This window comes from Sciurus carolinensis, chromosome 16 (genome assembly GCF_902686445.1).
Source record: "Sciurus carolinensis chromosome 16, mSciCar1.2, whole genome shotgun sequence".
NCBI classification, from domain to species: Eukaryota; Metazoa; Chordata; class Mammalia; order Rodentia; family Sciuridae; genus Sciurus; species Sciurus carolinensis.
The window spans coordinates 40,923,751-40,940,100 of NC_062228.1; the positions used below are offsets into that span (position 1 = coordinate 40,923,751).

At 45.3% G+C, this 16,350-nt stretch overlaps 2 protein-coding genes across 8 annotated transcripts in view; one reads left to right on the forward strand and one right to left on the reverse strand.

Annotated features, from left to right (window-relative positions):
• Positions 1-12,886, reverse strand: part of Ankrd27 (ankyrin repeat domain 27) — a 50,997-nt gene extending 38,111 nt beyond the window's left edge. For 2 of the 7 annotated variants that reach the window (XM_047529361.1, XM_047529357.1), the window contains exons 1-4: positions 12,752-12,877; positions 10,203-10,236; positions 3,777-3,832; positions 2,802-2,933 (exon numbers count right to left, since the gene is read on the reverse strand). In XM_047529361.1, coding sequence (XP_047385317.1) covers positions 2,802-2,903 — 102 coding nt within the window. In that variant the 5' untranslated portion in view covers positions 2,904-2,933; positions 3,777-3,832; positions 10,203-10,236; positions 12,752-12,877. Of the gene's footprint in view, positions 1-2,801; positions 2,934-3,776; positions 3,833-10,202; positions 10,237-12,751 lie in introns of all 7 variants that reach the window. The other 5 variants (XM_047529364.1, XM_047529362.1, XM_047529360.1 and 2 more) reach the window with 4 other exon arrangements.
• An 889-nt stretch (positions 12,887-13,775) lies between these two features.
• On the forward strand, positions 13,776-15,914 carry Rgs9bp (regulator of G protein signaling 9 binding protein). The gene has a single exon (XM_047529941.1). It carries the CDS (start codon positions 13,953-13,955, stop codon positions 14,664-14,666), a length of 714 nt encoding a protein of 237 aa, XP_047385897.1. The 5' UTR covers positions 13,776-13,952; the 3' UTR covers positions 14,667-15,914.
• Positions 15,915-16,350: the final 436 nt, after the last annotated feature.

The following is a 16,350-nucleotide window of genomic DNA, read 5'->3' on the forward strand; positions in this document are numbered from 1 at the left end:
ACAACTTTTTTGTAGTCCCTTTACAAAGACTTTAAAAAATAACAATAATTAAAGAAGAGAAAATGGAATAAAAAGCAAGAATCTGTAGTAGTGATACCTACTCCAGGGTACGCTCCTGATTCCCTAAACTGGATTAAAACTCCACTGGAGCCTGTGACAATGACCATCCTACACTCATTCTTCTAACCAACAAAAGGCCTATTTCAGGCTGGGGATACAGTTCAGTTGGTAGAGTGCTTGCCTAGCATGCACAAGGCCCTGGGTTCAATCCCTGGCGCCACTGAAAAAAAAAAAAAAAAAAAAAAAGTCCTATTTCTAGAATTTCCTGAAGGCCTCCTGTAATTCCCACTCATCCACGTAACCCTGGAAACCTAGCTCAGTGCCCGGCACATAACTGATGTTCAGTAAATGTTTGCTGGCAGAATCTACACTAAATGAATCCTAAGAACTAGAATGTGGACCTAGTGCCCTTAGGTGGGCTGCAGAAGTATTCAGCTTGAAAATCAGTCCCTGTGAACCTGATGACATGTTGCTACATTCCCAGGCTAGTCTCAAAAGCCTATTTAACCTATAATTAAGGGACATCAATAAAAAGATCAAACTTAATCTCCTTTTTTAACTTTTATTTTTCCTATGAGTAAATGAATCCACCCTCTAGTGAACCTGAGAAATCTGAAGGATCTTCCCTTAGCAGCCTGTGGACAAGAGCCCCAGGGATGCAGGCCTGCCCAACCCACTCTGAGGAAATCACAAGTGCATAATTAGCCAGATGGTTATAAGCACAGGAGTGCTCATTCAAACAGTGTGGGGTGCCACAGTCCCGTCTGATTGGAGTCTGGAAGGACAATGAAGAAAGAACTTCCACTGTGCAATCAGAGAGCAGGAGATGCCATTCTCATGAAAGGGGGTCTAGAATGAAGCCAACTGGAGCACAGCTGGAGCAGGGTGGAGCGGCAGTCTGGCTGCAACCTCAGCTCCACACACATGCTGGTGCAGATCAGCAAAGGATAAGGTGGCCCACCAACTCTCTATAGGGGATAAGAGTAGAGACCATTAATCTTGCAGATACACATTTTTTTGAAAAATGGGCTCAAACTTTTTAGAGCCCAATAAAAGACTGATCACCAGGGAAGATTCCAGGGCAGTCACACTTGGTCCCATGGCCAAGCTCTGTGGAAAGAAATTCAGTTTCACCTGCTAAGGTCACATGGATCTCTCAGAAGTGAAAGAAAGAATGAGTACCCTTTTAGAGGCCATCAGAATATTTTACTTTTTCATTCAATCAACAGACAGACTTAAGCATAACCACAGACTGGACAGGGATGTGCTGTTAGTCCCATCACATGGACAACAGAGGGCAGGAAACAGACATTGCCATCTGACCTCTCTGAGCATGCCAGGAGAGCGGCTCCTTCCCACTGCTGACTTCAGCTGGGAAGTTGGCCTCACTGACTCCCAAAGGCCAGAAATTCAGTGTCACTCAATGTAGGCCACAAGTAGTTTGTGGATCCTGTGAGTTTCAAGAGGGGCTAAAGTAAGGGGCCCAGGAGACTATTAAGAACATGAGAGAGCAAGTTAAAGGAGAATCTTCCATTCTTTGGTATACCTGAAAAGAAGACATCAAAATGGCAAAGTTCTTATTTAAAATTTCCCTTCTGACAGGGAATGGTGGTACATGCCTATAATCCCAGCAACTCAGGAGGCTGAGGCAGGAGGATCGCTAGCTTGAGTTTGAGGCCAGCCTGAGCAACTTAGTGACATTAAAAAATGTTTAAGGCTGACGGTGTAGTCCATTGGTAAAGTGCCCCTGGGATCTATCTCCAGTACTGCAATAAAACAAAAAATAAAATTTCCCTTCTGCTGAAGTGAACTTGCATAGGATTCCATTACTTACAGCTGAAAAAGCAACTACTAGGTGACAGGAACTGCTAAATGCTGGCAACACTGTCAAGCTTCAATCAGCAAGACAGCTTACAAAATCAAAGAATGCCACAGAACCTGAGGCCAACCTGAGTTAACCTGACTTCTCTTTTGGCTCAAATCCTCAGATGCCTGACATGTCTGAGTACGGTCACAACACAGGATAAGAGAAGTGGAAGCACAGGTATGAGACAACACACGAAAACAAGACGAAAGACTTCTCAGGCAGAGGGCACACACAACAAAATACATTCAGCACACTGCATCCTGAAATGCTGTCTAAAGATAGTGTCATGGCCCTGAGGACTGGGAAGACCTGCAAAACAGGGCCTGCCTTTCCTCCCGGCGCAGATGTCCATACCACAGCCTACTGTCACTCCTACATGCTTCTCTCATTCCTGTTACCTCATTGGCCCTGTGGGCTTTTGAGATTGTGGCCCATGTTGTGGAAGCTCTTCCCCTGTAAGAAATGCCTTTCAGATGAGTAAGAGCTCACAGGTTCCCTTCCTTCTATGGGAGTGAGCACCCACCTCCTATCTGCTGAGGTTCTGAGGAGGAACCTGCCTCTGCCCTTGAGAAGCCCACAGATAAATAAGAGACAGAGGTGAGCGCGTGTGACTGCAGAGCCATCTTGGGCCCTCCACGTAGGGCACAATTCATCCCTGACAGGAGAGAAGCATTGGGAGAAGGGATTCCTGGGCTGCATCCCTAAAGGGAGCAGCTCCTGGCAGCCCCCGGGGCTCATTCTCACACTGGGCAAGATGTGGACCTGAGTTAAACCTAGCAGGTCTGTAACTGATTTCCTCTAAACGTCCCCTCTGGCCACCACATTTGTGGCATCGCCCATGCCTAGGGACAACCTTCAGGATCATTGCACTTACGATGCCATGAATTTGGGCCACCTTGCTGCACAAGTCAGGGCGCCACTTCTGAAGAGCCAGATAGAAAGGATTTTTCAGGAGATCTTCATCATATAGAGCCATATGGACTTGAGAGAGGTCGAAGTGAGTTTCCTGGGACAAGGGATGAAAAAGTAGCAAATGACCACCTTCAGATTTTTATATAATACATAGAAGTCTTCTCTGGTTATTTCCATTTTTTTTTTTTTTTTTTTTTTTTTAGTGATGCTGAGGATGGAACCTAGGGCCTCCAGCATGCTAGGCAAACCCTCTACCACTGAGTTACACCCCTAGCCCTTCATCTGGCCATTTCTAAAAAGCATTCTCAACACATATTCTGTTCCACACATATATTTCATTTATTTATTTTTAAATTCTGTTCCACACATTTAACACTCCATCAGGAATTATCAAATGTAATCCACCAATTTCCTGATGACCTGTTTAGTGTTTAAATGTGGAAATTGCGTTCAAATGCTCTTGTTAAACTCCAACCTGCAGCAAAGAATAAAATGTCTATTTTCTGAACATCTTATATGACTGTAACTATGATTCTAAAGATACTCATGGACTTTCTTTTTTGGGGGGTGGGGGAGCGGGGCTGGGATCTTGCTGTGCTGCCCTGGGTGTTTTGAACTCCTAAGCTAAGTGATCTTCCTGCCTCAGCCTCCCAAGTAACTGGGATTACTGGTGTGAGCTACCATGAGGCTCATGTACTTTTGATGAAATATTTAAAGCACACAGAAAAGCACTAGGTAATAACACAAACCCACCACCCAGAATTACCAAATCTTAACATTTTGCCATATTTGCCTTTTAAGAAATAAATCAAGAGTAAACTGGGATTCCTCTTTAGCCGTGCCCCATCTCATTCCCTCCTCCCCTTTTAAAAGTAATCACTATCTTTAAGTTGATGAACATTTTTCTTGCCCATGTTTATATGCCTTTAATACTTACATATTCAAAAACAATAAAAGTATTGGTGGGTTTCAAAAATTGGAATGGTGGAGGACCTAGAATAGGAGGGAAGGAGGAGGGACTGAGGACTGAAATGAAGCAGATTAAATTCCATGCATACATGAATTTTATCAAAATGAACCCCATTATCATATAGCTACAGTACACTAATAAAAATAAATTTTAAAAAATAACATCATGCTATTACAATTCTGAAACATGCCCTTTTCACTTAACATGTTTTCAAGTTCTATCAATGCTGAGTCACAGCTTACATTCATTTACTGATTTTTGTTACATAGTATCCTTTATTTTGTTTGCAGTGATGGGGACTGAACTCCAGACTTTACACACACCAGGCAAGGCACTCTACCACTGAGCTACATCCCCAGCTCCTATATAGTATTCTTGTAAGTGAATGTGTTAGTTTTTCTAACATCCCATATTTAAGTTGCTTCCACCTTTTGGTATTACAATCAGTGGTGCAAGAACACTGTCACAGCCTTGAATGTGTTCCACAGACTGAAGCATGCCCCTAGGAGAGGCACTGAAAGTTACTTTCACCTGCAACTGTGGCGGATGTTGGTGACACTGGACCACTTTCTACCCCCATTCCCTTTCTCAGGTCATATACTTACCAACATTTCTAGGTATCGTCAGAACTTTTTCGTTGTCGTTTCTTTGCACTGCTGGGGATAGAACCCAGGGTTTCATCCATGTTAGGCAAATGCTCTACCACTGAGTTACATCCCCAGCTCTTCATCAGATTATTTCATTTCTGTCAGTCTGGGCTGTGGTCTGAATGTCTGTGTCCCCCCAAATGTCACCATGTTGAAATCCTAAACCCCTGGGTGATGGTATTTGAAAGTGGAACACTTGGGTAGTGATTAGGTCACAAGAGCAGAACTCTCATCAATGAGATTTGTGCTCTTATAAAAGAGACCTAAGAGAGCTCCTTGGCTCCTTCTGCCATGTGAGTTACAGAGAAAAGATAGCCATCTAGTAAATAGGAAGCACCCAGCCCTCAACAAACACTGAGTCTGCTGTGCCCAGATCTTGTACTTCCTAGCCTCCAGAATTGTGACAAATAAATTTTTGTTGTTTATAAGACACTCAACCTGTGATTTTTTTGTTATAGTAGTATGAAGGGACTAAGACAGACTGTGAATATAAACTAGTATGCACTGTTTTTCTCATTTCAGAGAAAAGTGAAAATTAAGTGAAGCTGAATATCATTCTTTCTGTAAATTACTTTATGTCTTTTGCCCACTTTCATAATGGGTTGTTGGTCTCTTTTCCTTATGATTCATAGCTCTTTATGTCTCTTAAATACTAAAATGTGTTGCAAATATCTTCTCCCAGTCTGTGACTTCTGTTTTGTTTTTTGTTTTTTTAAGTGTAGGTGCAGGGTGGGGATGAGGGGGCCAGGGATGTCTTGCTATGTTGCCCAGGCTGGCCTCAAATTTTCTATCCTCCTATCTCAGTCTCCCGTGTAGCTGGAATTACAGGTGTGAACCAATGCTTCCGGCTATGACTTATCATTTTTCCAATTTGGTGTTTTCAGAAATACTTTAACGAAAAAGTTCTGATGATATCTAGAAATGTTGGTAAGTATATGACCTGAGAAAGGGAATGGGAGTAGAAGATATGCTAATCTTCATCTTTATGGTCAATGTCTTTTGGACCTTAAGAAATCTGTGCCTATCCTCTGGCATGCCCCTTTGCAAAATGGCTTCAACATTCTCCCTATCAGAAGGGGGAGTCTATTTCCCTGCCTTTTGAATCTGAGTCAGTTTTGAATCAATGACCTGCTTCAGTCAACACACCTAAGTGATGCTATGTGATTTCAGAGTGTCAAACTTGGGAGACTTTGCAGATTTCACTCTGGTTCTCCTGGAACACCAAGACCAGCATGCTGGGAGGAAGCCCATGTGATGAAAACCATGGGGTGGGGTGGGGGGACCTGGTCCAGAGAGCACAGCCAACTCACCAGCAGATGAGTCACAGGAGTGACCCCAGGCAAAACCACCAGAAGAGCCACCCAGTCAACCCACATAAGAGTAGAAAGTCATGAAATTGGGAAGTTTTAAGCTACTAACTTTTGGTTGGTTTGTTATGAAGCAAAGGCTATCTGAAACCACATTCTTTCCAACTTCAAAGCCATAAATATACTGCCTATAATATATAAGAATCTTAAAGTTTTTCATACTTCCTTCAGTCTTTAATCCATCTGGATTTTATGTTTGCATGTGCTATAAATTAGGCATTTCATTTCATTTTCCATATGGTAAACCAATTGCCCCATCATCATCTTTTGAATATTCTACTTCTTTCACACTGGTTATACTGCTATCTTTGTCATACTTCAATTCTCATATGCATATGGCCTGTTTTTGTTCTATTCTGCTTTAAGGGTCTAGGCCAGCACTGTCCAATGGAAATACGTGATAAATATACAGCACATAAAATTAGATATGTAATTTTCTTATTTGTTTTGCTTCTTTTTTGAGATAAGGTCTTGCTATGTCACCCAGACTGGTCTCCAATCCCCTGAGGTTCAAGTGATCCATTCACCTGCGCCTCCCAAGTAGCTAGGACTATAGGAGGATGCCATCATGCCTGGCATGTACAAAATTTAAAATTTTCTAGTAGCCACATTTAAAAAGAAATAGGTAAAATTTATTTTAATAACATTTTTATATTTTTTTTTCTGGCACTAGAGAAAAAAACACTGACCTACATACCCAGCCCTTTGTTTATTTATTTTATTCTAAGACAGGGTCTAAGCTACCAAAGCTGACCTCAAACTTTTGATCCTCCTGTCTCAGCCTCCTGAGTAGCTGGGATTACAGACGTGTATCACCATACCCAACTATATATATTAATATATCCAAAATATTAGATTTTTCAACATGTAATAATTATTTTTAAATTAATGATATATTTTACAACCTTTTTTACTCCTACAGAACTCCTCAATTCGTACTAGCCACATTTCAAGTGTTCAATAGTCACATGTGGCCAGTGGTTTCTGTACTGGACAGAGCAGGGCTAGACCCTATCTCACTTAACTACAGCCTCATATTGGAAGCCCTGATATCCATAAAGAAAGGTCCCTCCCTGCTTATTGTCCAAAAATTTATGGTTATTCCTCATTCTTTACAATGAATTAGAATCAGATTGCCAATTTCATGAAAAAGCAAACTAAAATTTTTATTGGAACTACACTTAATTCTCAGGCTAGAAGGTCAATATGTTTATAATAATGAATCTCATCATCTATAAACATGGTACATCTCTCCATGTAGGTCTTCTGTGTCCTTCAAATAAAGTTCTTCCATAAGGATCATATACACAACTTTTATTAGACTACTTATATAAGCTATATTGATTTTGCTACTGTTATGAATGGGTTTTTTAAAAACTAAATTTATTTTTGTACACATTTTGGAAAACAAAAGCAAAATGGACTTTTATCAAAGTTGATCAAATAAGATTCAGTGAAGAACACACAGTCACTATAACAACCGTGACTTCTACAGCCAGAGCAGATCCTGATGTGATACATGACTGAAACAGGACTTCAGGTCAATGTTTTACTCACTTTGGGAAACAAGCTATTTTAAGGACCTTGTTGTCTGTGAACCACTATGTGCTGCTAATTAATGTGAACATGTGGCAAAAACACTCCACAACTGATCCTCCATTGTCCCTTGTCTGCTCCCCTTAGTACACATCGGTGGGCTTTTACTTACTTATGAGAAGGAAAATCTACAAAATGGGCAGAGAAAAGGAGATCAGATTTCTACCCACATCATTCCACCTCTCTGAGCCTCCATCTCAGTGTGTACAGTGGAGAATCTGCTTGGAGGATCCTCACAAGAATCATTTACATGTCACCTTATGTTTCTGACATACTGCAAACCCATGAACCACCAGTTACTACTGGCTCACATGGTATCTTGAGAGAATTAGAAAAGGACACCCCTCTTCCCAGTGCATGCAGTCCTGTGCCAGGGCACAGGTATGGTAAGCAACTCATGGGCTGTGTATCAGGGCAAAGTTTGCCACCCCTGCTGGTCAAGTACCCCTGACCAAGAATAACTTGCATGCTTATACACAATAGCTGTTATTCGTGTTTAACATTTCCCTTTAAATATCTCCTTTTAAAAAATCATAACCTTAAATAGAAAAACAGAATCATTCCCCATAAAGAGAAGAAGATTTTAAGAGTTAAAAATTTCAAAACAATTGATGTTATTTAAAACCTCACTAGAAGCCAGGTGCAGTAGTGCACACCTGTAATCCCAGCTACTCAGAAGGCTGAGGCAGGAGGATCACAAGTTCAAGGCCAGCACTGACAACTTAGTGAGAGCTGGTCTCAAAATAAACAAAAATGACTGGGAATGTAGCTCAGAGTGTCCCTGGTTCAATCCCCAGTACCAAAACAAACGAACAACAACAAAAACCCCCACTTCACTAGATACTATTGCCAATCAAAGGTTCTGAGCTGAAGCCTGAAGTTTTCTCTCAATTATAAAGAGAAATTTAGCAGCTAGTAGAGAACATTATTTGAGTTTATCCTTGATACAATCAGATGAATGAAATATAAATGAAAAATGAGTTACTCTCTCACTATGTAACAATGTTCCCTAATGCTGCCTTGGGAGGACACCGGAACAGCATGCTTAAATGCACTAAGAATTCTATCCTTCATAACTAATGATAAAAACAGGGATGGGGATGTAGCTCAGTGGTAGAACATCTGTTTAGATAAGCAAGACCCTGGGTTCAATCCCCAGCACTGGGGTGAGTTGGGGAACCCAACCACCATTTGTGAACATCCCTGTTCCAGGCACTATGATAACTTCTATACGTCCTCATCCCATTTTAATACTGGAAATAACTCCAGGTAAGTAGATATTGTTAGTCCCATGTCACAGATGAAGAAACTGAGGCTTAGCTAGATTATTCAAGGTTGCACAGATGTCAAAACTTATTCTAAAACTCATCCCTTTAGCCATTATGCCCAAGATGTAAAGTAAATATGTGTGGAAAAGGGTTATTTCATGAGCCACAGATAGACAGGAGCCATACTTTACTTACCCAGATGACAGCCACAGAGACTCCACACCAAATTTCTTTTATCCAGTCATGGCTGTCCTGGCTGCAGACTCCCTGGGGTCTGCCTAATGAAAGCCCCTGAGATCCTTGCAAATCCTCTTAGGAAGCAGAGTCTACCATAAAAATGGCTACAAAGAATCCCTTCTTGGGCCCTCAGGAGAGTTGCGCAACTGTTCAGGTATTTTATTGATGAATTCAGTTACTGGAACCCAGATAATCCTTTTATGAGTCCCCAAGAGAACAACTGGATGATCAATTTTGCCAGGACAGTCATAAGAAAATGACATTTTTCTTAGTTCCCAACACAGTTGGTTCTATGTGGCAGAGTGCAACAGTAAAGGTGTTTCAGACAAAAACCGTGTGAGAAACTGGTTGCAAAATATGATCAGACTAAAGCTAGGAAAGGACACTCCTGCTCCTCAGTCAAGGTGCTGGCAGAGCTCCAAAACCTCGACTCCCAAGACGGAAGTGACAAGGGAGCACTTCTGTGGAAAAACAAACCAGTTGGGAGGAATGGACCAGAGAGAAAAGGGAGCAGGTGGAGAGGGGGAGGCATGCCTGGCAGGGACAAAACTGGGACCAAAGATTCAGGATGCAGGGATAGGTTCCATGCCTGCAGAAAATACCCAAGAGTATTTTTTTTTTAACTAAATGAGAGGATGAGTCCAAAGAATCAAGAATCCAAGCAGAGGACTGGAGATAGAGGTGGAGCTCTCAGTGGTAGGGCACACATGCATAGTAAGGTCCTGGGCTCATCCCCAGCATCACAAGAAGAGGGGAAAAAAAAAAAAAAGAATCCAGCACAGCAGATCAGAGGGGTATAGAACAGCAAGGAAAGGAAAGGCCCTGAATGCCACATCAAAACATTCAGGTCACATATGTGAAGTGTGTAAACACACAAGGTTCTTAGCTAGCACTGCTGCTTGAGCAGCCAGAGCTTGCTGTTATCTTCCCCCAAGTCATCTGCTTTCCCTTAGACATCAGTACTCCTGGTTGCAAATGCATGAACCCCCTGTCCAGAAGTGGGGATTCAAAGAGCTCTGTCCAGCTCTGTTCTCAACTTTTCTGTCCTAAACAATATAGAGTAATCAAGTACAATCTGGGGGTTAATGCCAAAGTTGAATTGAAATATATGGATAATTGCTTAAAATTGTTTAAAGCTCTGATAAGTTTACTTATAAAATACATGCACACACACACAAAATTTTTCTTACACAACTGGAAAGTGAATTTTCTTATAAAACTCCTTTAAAAAATAAATCCCAGGGCTGGGGGATATAACTCAGTTAGTACAGTGCTTACCTCAAAAGCATAGGCCCTGGGTGGTTCCCCAGCACTGCAAGCAGAAATAAATAAATAAATAAATAAATAAATATTCCATCCCTGCCTGAGCGAAAATGATGGGCTAATTTACAGCAAGTCTAATGCAATTGGTTAGAAATACCAAATACACCTGAACTTGAGTTACTGAAGTTACTCTATGGACAGGAGAGACACGTGAGGCCTCAAATTAGTATCGTGCATTTAGGAAGGCAGTATGCACACTCATGGTTTTGTGGTCTTCAACCATCCTGCCAGCCTGGATAAGTCTGGTTAGTCAGGAACCATCTGGTGACAGTGTGCAGCCTGGCTCAGCAGAATCCAGCACAGAGAAGTCTCTGCCTCCCAGAGATGCACTCCCTGCCAAAATCTCACCCTTGTGACTGCTTCCACCCTTCTAGGGCTCTGACCAAAGACTTCACTAGGCACACTTTCCAACTAAAGAGCAACACTCTCCAGTTGGTTTAATTTATGATTCAGAAAGAAAAAGTGAGAGAGCCAAAAAAAAAAAAAAAAAAAAAAGAAAGAAAGAAAGAAACTTTCTTTTCATCTATTTTTAATACCAGTGGATGATGTAATATGTGCTGTTATATTCACTTGTGTCCTGGCCTGTAACATTTATGGATCCTGTCCATATTTTTCTTAAAGCTCTACTTTAAAGCACTCTGCCCTGCATCTGGCTCACTGTAGGAAGGCAGCAACTGTTTAGACAATTGAACAAAATGCTAGAGGGGTGTTAAGAAGCAGCTCAAAAAAAACTTAAAAAAATAAATAAATAAAACAAAAAAAGCTCAACCTCTCAGGGAGAGATCATCTCTCACAGGATCTGGAAATCCACTGCCCACAACAGCATAGGTGCAGGGCTAGCCCCAGGCACTAGCCAAGCAGGCATAAAGGCAAAAACCCCAAAACAAACAGGATGCTCAAAGCTGGTCAAACACAATGATAGCTGGAATGTGAAGAGTTAAGAGGAAGAAAAGACCAATGCCTGGACACAGGGTGGAACTATGGAAAAAGCAGGCAAATTTGGAGGAAAACAACCATGCCTCAGAATGCCACCCAATCAGACCGGCCCACACCTGTAATCCCTGGTACTTGGGTAGCTCAATGGTAGAGCACTTTCCTAGTATGCATAAGGCCCAGAGTTTTATCCCCAATACCACAAAAAAGTGGGGTGGGGAGAATGCTACCCCTCATACTGCTCCTAGAGTTGCAGGTGGAACCAACATTCACCCATCTCTCTGCCAGTATCTTGGCTAGAAGGGCAGACGCTCCAAGGGCCACTTCTCAGTGACTCTCGAATACTGAAAGAACTTCAGGGCAAATGAGGCCCGAATTCTTCTGGACTGAATCTTTTCTAGGTCTGGTATCTAGAATCATGTAGTCACATTCCTCAGTACCTCTATGAGAGGCTGAAGTTATTGGACACCAGCCTAATGCTGGCAACTAATAAGCACAGAAAGGGCGAACAGGGCGGAAGCCACAGAAACACTAAACTGCACGTGGATGTATCAATAACAAAGATCCAGCAGTGGCCCTGGTAAGGGCAAACAGCTCAAAAGGTAGACGGAGGCACACCCAAGCCTATGCAGACACTACTGCCTGCTTTCCCAGTAATGCTGCCTGGCAGGATTATTTTGGGTGACAAGTCAAGGCTGGGAAGGCTTTTTTGCCACTAGACTAGGGCCAGTGGGGAGAGTGCGTTATTTAATCAAAGCAAGGCTCTCTCTCCGTGAATCTATAAATTTTGAAAATCTCAGTTCACGTGCACCCTAATAGTCCCCCCAGTATTGCCACTCCTCGTTCCCTTAATGTCCTAAACCCTGAGTGAAGATGTGCCACTTGCTCCCACCACCAGCACGAGCACATCCTCTGCACTTCCAGCGGCAGCCAGAGGAGTAAGGCTTGACCAGCGCGCCGCTAAGCATCCCATCTTCAACGAAAAAATTAAACAAGCCCAGAGTCTGGAACATCTCTTGGTGCTTAAGAGTTTTCCTGAAGTAATCTTCACCTAGGTGAGCGAGGAGACCCCATCCCAAAAAAAGGCAGGCAAGCAGGGATTCCCCGCTCTGCCTTCGTCATCTCCCAGGACCATAACCCATGTACCAGCCTTCCCCTACCGGTCCCCCCCGGCCGCTAAGAAACAGCGGAAGCGACCCCACGCATGAGCGACCGTCCCCGCCCACTACCCCCAAGTTCGAGTTCCCCGGACCCCAGACCCGCCAGCCGGTCCGGGAATGCAGGGGTTAGAGGGCGCATTCTTCGTGTCGCCCTCCCCTTCCCTCTGGATATGAGGGGCATAGTAGGCACAGCACGTCCGGCTGCGCACCTGAACGGGAGAACGCGGGCGGCCCTGCGAGCTTGAGGCCAGGGCTGTCCGGGGCCCAGCAGCCCAGCCTGGGGCGCCGGCTCCGCGAGGAGGGAGCCCCTCCCCCTTCCCGCTCCCGGGCCCCGCCCGGCCTCAGGGCCCCGAGGCGCCGCGGTCCCGAGAGGAGGAAGGCGCGGGAGGAGACAGGCCAGAGGACACTTACTTAAAAGGCTACATAGTTTCACTCCCAGCCCATCTCTGGGCTGCGGCAGCACCTCCTAGGCCCTCTGCTGGGACCTCAGTGCCCACCACCCCTGTGCGGCGGCTCGGCTCCACAGCCCACCCTTCCACACCGCCGTTGGGCGGAGCGGCGCCTCAGTCCGCCAGGTCCAATGAGCGGCGGTCCTTATCCAGAGTGACGTGTACGCGAAGCAATCATTGAGTCCGGCCCAGCCGGGGGTGGTACTCAGACAACTCATAACGCTTCCTACTCAGGGTAGCCCCTCCCAGAGTCAACAACTGCGCGTGCCCAGAACAGTAGGGGCGGGCCCGAGGGCCGATCTGACACTAGGGGTGGGGTCCAAGCTAGGTTTCTGAAAGGAGGCTGGACTGCAAAGGGAGAAAGAGAACCCCATCCGGAAATTGTCCCACCCCACGGATCGCTGTTCACTGTTCGCTTTTCAGGGCTCAAGTGCCCAGTCCTACGAGGCACAACACTCTCTGTTGCCTACAGGATCTGAGAGTCAGGGTCCTTGTGTTCTAGACCCTTTGCTTGCATGGACTCCGCATGAGCTAAGCCTTTTTACCCAGTTCTTCTTGCTTCGTTTCTTCATCTGCACAATAAGGAAAGGTTGCATCTGCTGGGTCTCAACATTCCAGAACAGTAATGGGGTGCGGAGGAGTTAGAGATGTTAGACCCACACGTGACTTTTCCGCGCGGGGCCCCGCCTACTCCTGGTCCAGGGGGTGGAAGCACACTGCAAGGACTGGGGTGGGCGGGTCTTACGGAACCCGACTCGGCTGCCCTTGGCTGCGACTAAGGCTAAGCGCACGGCTGGGCGGCCCGCTAGCCCTGGGGTGGGTCTAGAGGAGGATGGGGTCCGCTCCCCGAGTTTCTCAGGGAGCCGCTGTGGAAGGAAGAGTCGTGCAAAGATACGGTGTGTGACTTGGAGCGCGTCTGGAAAGAATGAACGAGCGAATGGGAGGCAGCTAACTCAACTCCCTCCCAGCGCTGGGTCTTTGAAGGTGCACGTCGAGGGTCCCTGAAGAGTTCGTCAACAGCTACTGAAACGCGGAGCGAATCTCGGGCCATGAGGAGTGTTCGGGTCGCTCACCTCAAGGCTGGCATCTGGGCTGGGCGCGTCCTGCAGCACTGAGGGTGTGAGAGGGGCGCTGGCTGCTGGGTCGCGACGGACCGCACCGCCATGGCCAGGGAGGAATGCAAGGCACTTCTAGACGCTCTCAATAAGACCACCGCTTGCTACCACCACTTGGTGCTGACCGTCGGCGGCTCCGCGGACTCGCAGAACCTGAGGGAGGAGCTACAGAAGACGCGCCAGAAGGCGCGGGAGCTGGCGGTGACCACAGGTGCCCGGCTGACTGTTGCGCTGCGCGACCGGGGTCTAGCGGCGGAGGATCGCGCGGAGTTCGAGCGCCTCTGGGTGGCTTTTTCTGGCTGTCTGGACCTATTGGAAGCAGACATGCAACGCGCGCTGGCACTGGGAGCCGCGTTCCCATTGCATACGCCCCTGAGGCCTCTGGTGCGTACTGGTGTAGCTGGCGATTCCTCCCGCGTAGCAGCGCGAGCCTTGAGTGCCCGCAGCCTGAGGCACCAGGCTGAACGCGACTTCGACGTCTCAGATCTGAAGGAGTTGGAGCGCGAGGTCCTTCAGGTGGGCGAGATGATCAACGATATGGAAATGAAGGTCAACGTGCCCCGTTGGACAGTGCAGGCCCGGCAGACCGCGGGCGCCGAACTCCAGTCCAGTATCAGCGTGGGCGCCTCCTCAGCCGGCGGCATGTCAGTAGAGGAGCGCCCGAGGTCCTGCGACCCCGGCAAGGCCCTGGCTGCTACCCTTTTCAGCGCAGTGCTGCTGGCAGCTGTGGCCCTTGCCTTGAGCGTGGCAAAGCTAGGTTGACACCTGACAGTCACCCTCCACCCCGCCGGCTGCCATGCTCCCTCTCCGGAAACAAGATCCAGGGTGGGCTTGCTGTCTGGCCTGTCAAAGGAAGCAGCACAAAAACACCGCGTGTGCATGTGTATACGCATTTCTAGCACACCTCTGCCTGGGCAGGACGTGATTTTCTCTTGCTGGCCGGGGAGGAGTTAACTTTGCTTGAGCTGTCCGGGCATTACCGCTAATGTCTGCAGGAGCTTTATTCCCTATTAATAGAAACGGTTCACAGTGACCCCAGATCCCTTTGAGTTAATGTGTTAACGCGTGTGCTACTGGGGCGTCTTTACACTGAGTCCAAGTTTGGTGCCCCTACTTCTGCAGACATCTCCCATTCTGCATGGGACAGTTTGGAGAAATGGGCGAGGTGGTATGAAGCATGGAGAGGGGGGTGGTTTTGCTCTTTGTAGGTGGCTGTTCTGTTTCCTGGATAAGAAACAAATTGCAATAAGATGTAAGCAGTTTTTTTTATTACCTCGATCCTTTGGGGCCTAAGTTTAGGAGAATGTGCAGATAGAAGTTCATACAAAGTGCTTTCTTTATGGCGCCCTGTTTATGGCAATTTATCCATTAGTCACCAAAAGCAGTTAAAAGAGATTTGGGGTCTTAAACTCCCACTGCTGTACAAGCTCTGACCCTATTTAGGAAACCAAAGAAAGTCTGTTAAACCTGCTGTAGCAGGATTGAATCCACCGCAAACACTTGCCTGCCAAGAAGGGCTCTCCCCAGCCAGCCTTGGATGAGAGAGGATGAGGAGGCATTGGGAATGGCCACATGCTATGTAAACAGGCACTTTCTCCTTCTCAGGAGCTTTGTTGTTGTTGTTGTTGTTGTTGTTGTTGCAGAAATAGACCAGAGTGTTTGATCCTCCTTTGAGGGAGGGCAAGGGAATCCTCTTTGAAACACTTAATCCTATCTATCCTCAGAATTTGCTTGCTAGCCAATAGGATGGTTGGCTTTGGAGGGAGTTGAACTGCTCCCTGACCCCCACATTGTCGGGTCATGTGGCATTATTCCTGGCCCACAGAGATTTTGAGTCAATGAACTCTGACACAGTGTTAGAATGTAACCAATTTAACTTGAAATTTAAGAAGCTTTAAATATATATGTGTGTGTATGTATATGCACATATATACATATGCATACATATGATGTATATATATTTAAATATGTGTGTACATAAACGTCTGAAAGAAAAATGACATTACCACATCATGTATTATTAATCATGTTTTTTAAAATGAAAGACATTGGATGTGCCAATGAGTCAGAGGTCTTTATGTACCCTTAGGTTACCAAATAAATAATTGCATCTATTTTCAAATCTATATTCTAGAATACAGATTGAATTTTGAGGTTGCACGATAAAGTACTGGAATCACAATTATATACAACAGAGGTAAACCATCCTTGCTTCTTTTGATTCATAAATAAGGAAATGTGGAAAGCACCCTTGGTCCCAGGCAGGAATTTGCCTGAACAGTGCTGCCACCTCCTACTTGGGATCCAGAGAGGCTCTGTCACATTCTTGGGGAAACGAGGCTGAGAAAATAGATGCATTCAACTTTCTAGAGATAATTTAGAACAAAATCAAGAGATTTTGGTTTGGCTGAAAACCAACACGGATTTTTTTTTTTTTTCTTTCTCA

Bases quoted from the DNA above. Each gene is read 5' to 3' on its own strand.
- Rgs9bp (XM_047529941.1), top strand. From the start codon at position 13,953: ATGGCCAGGGAGGAATGCAAGGCACTTCTAGACGCTCTCAATAAGACC.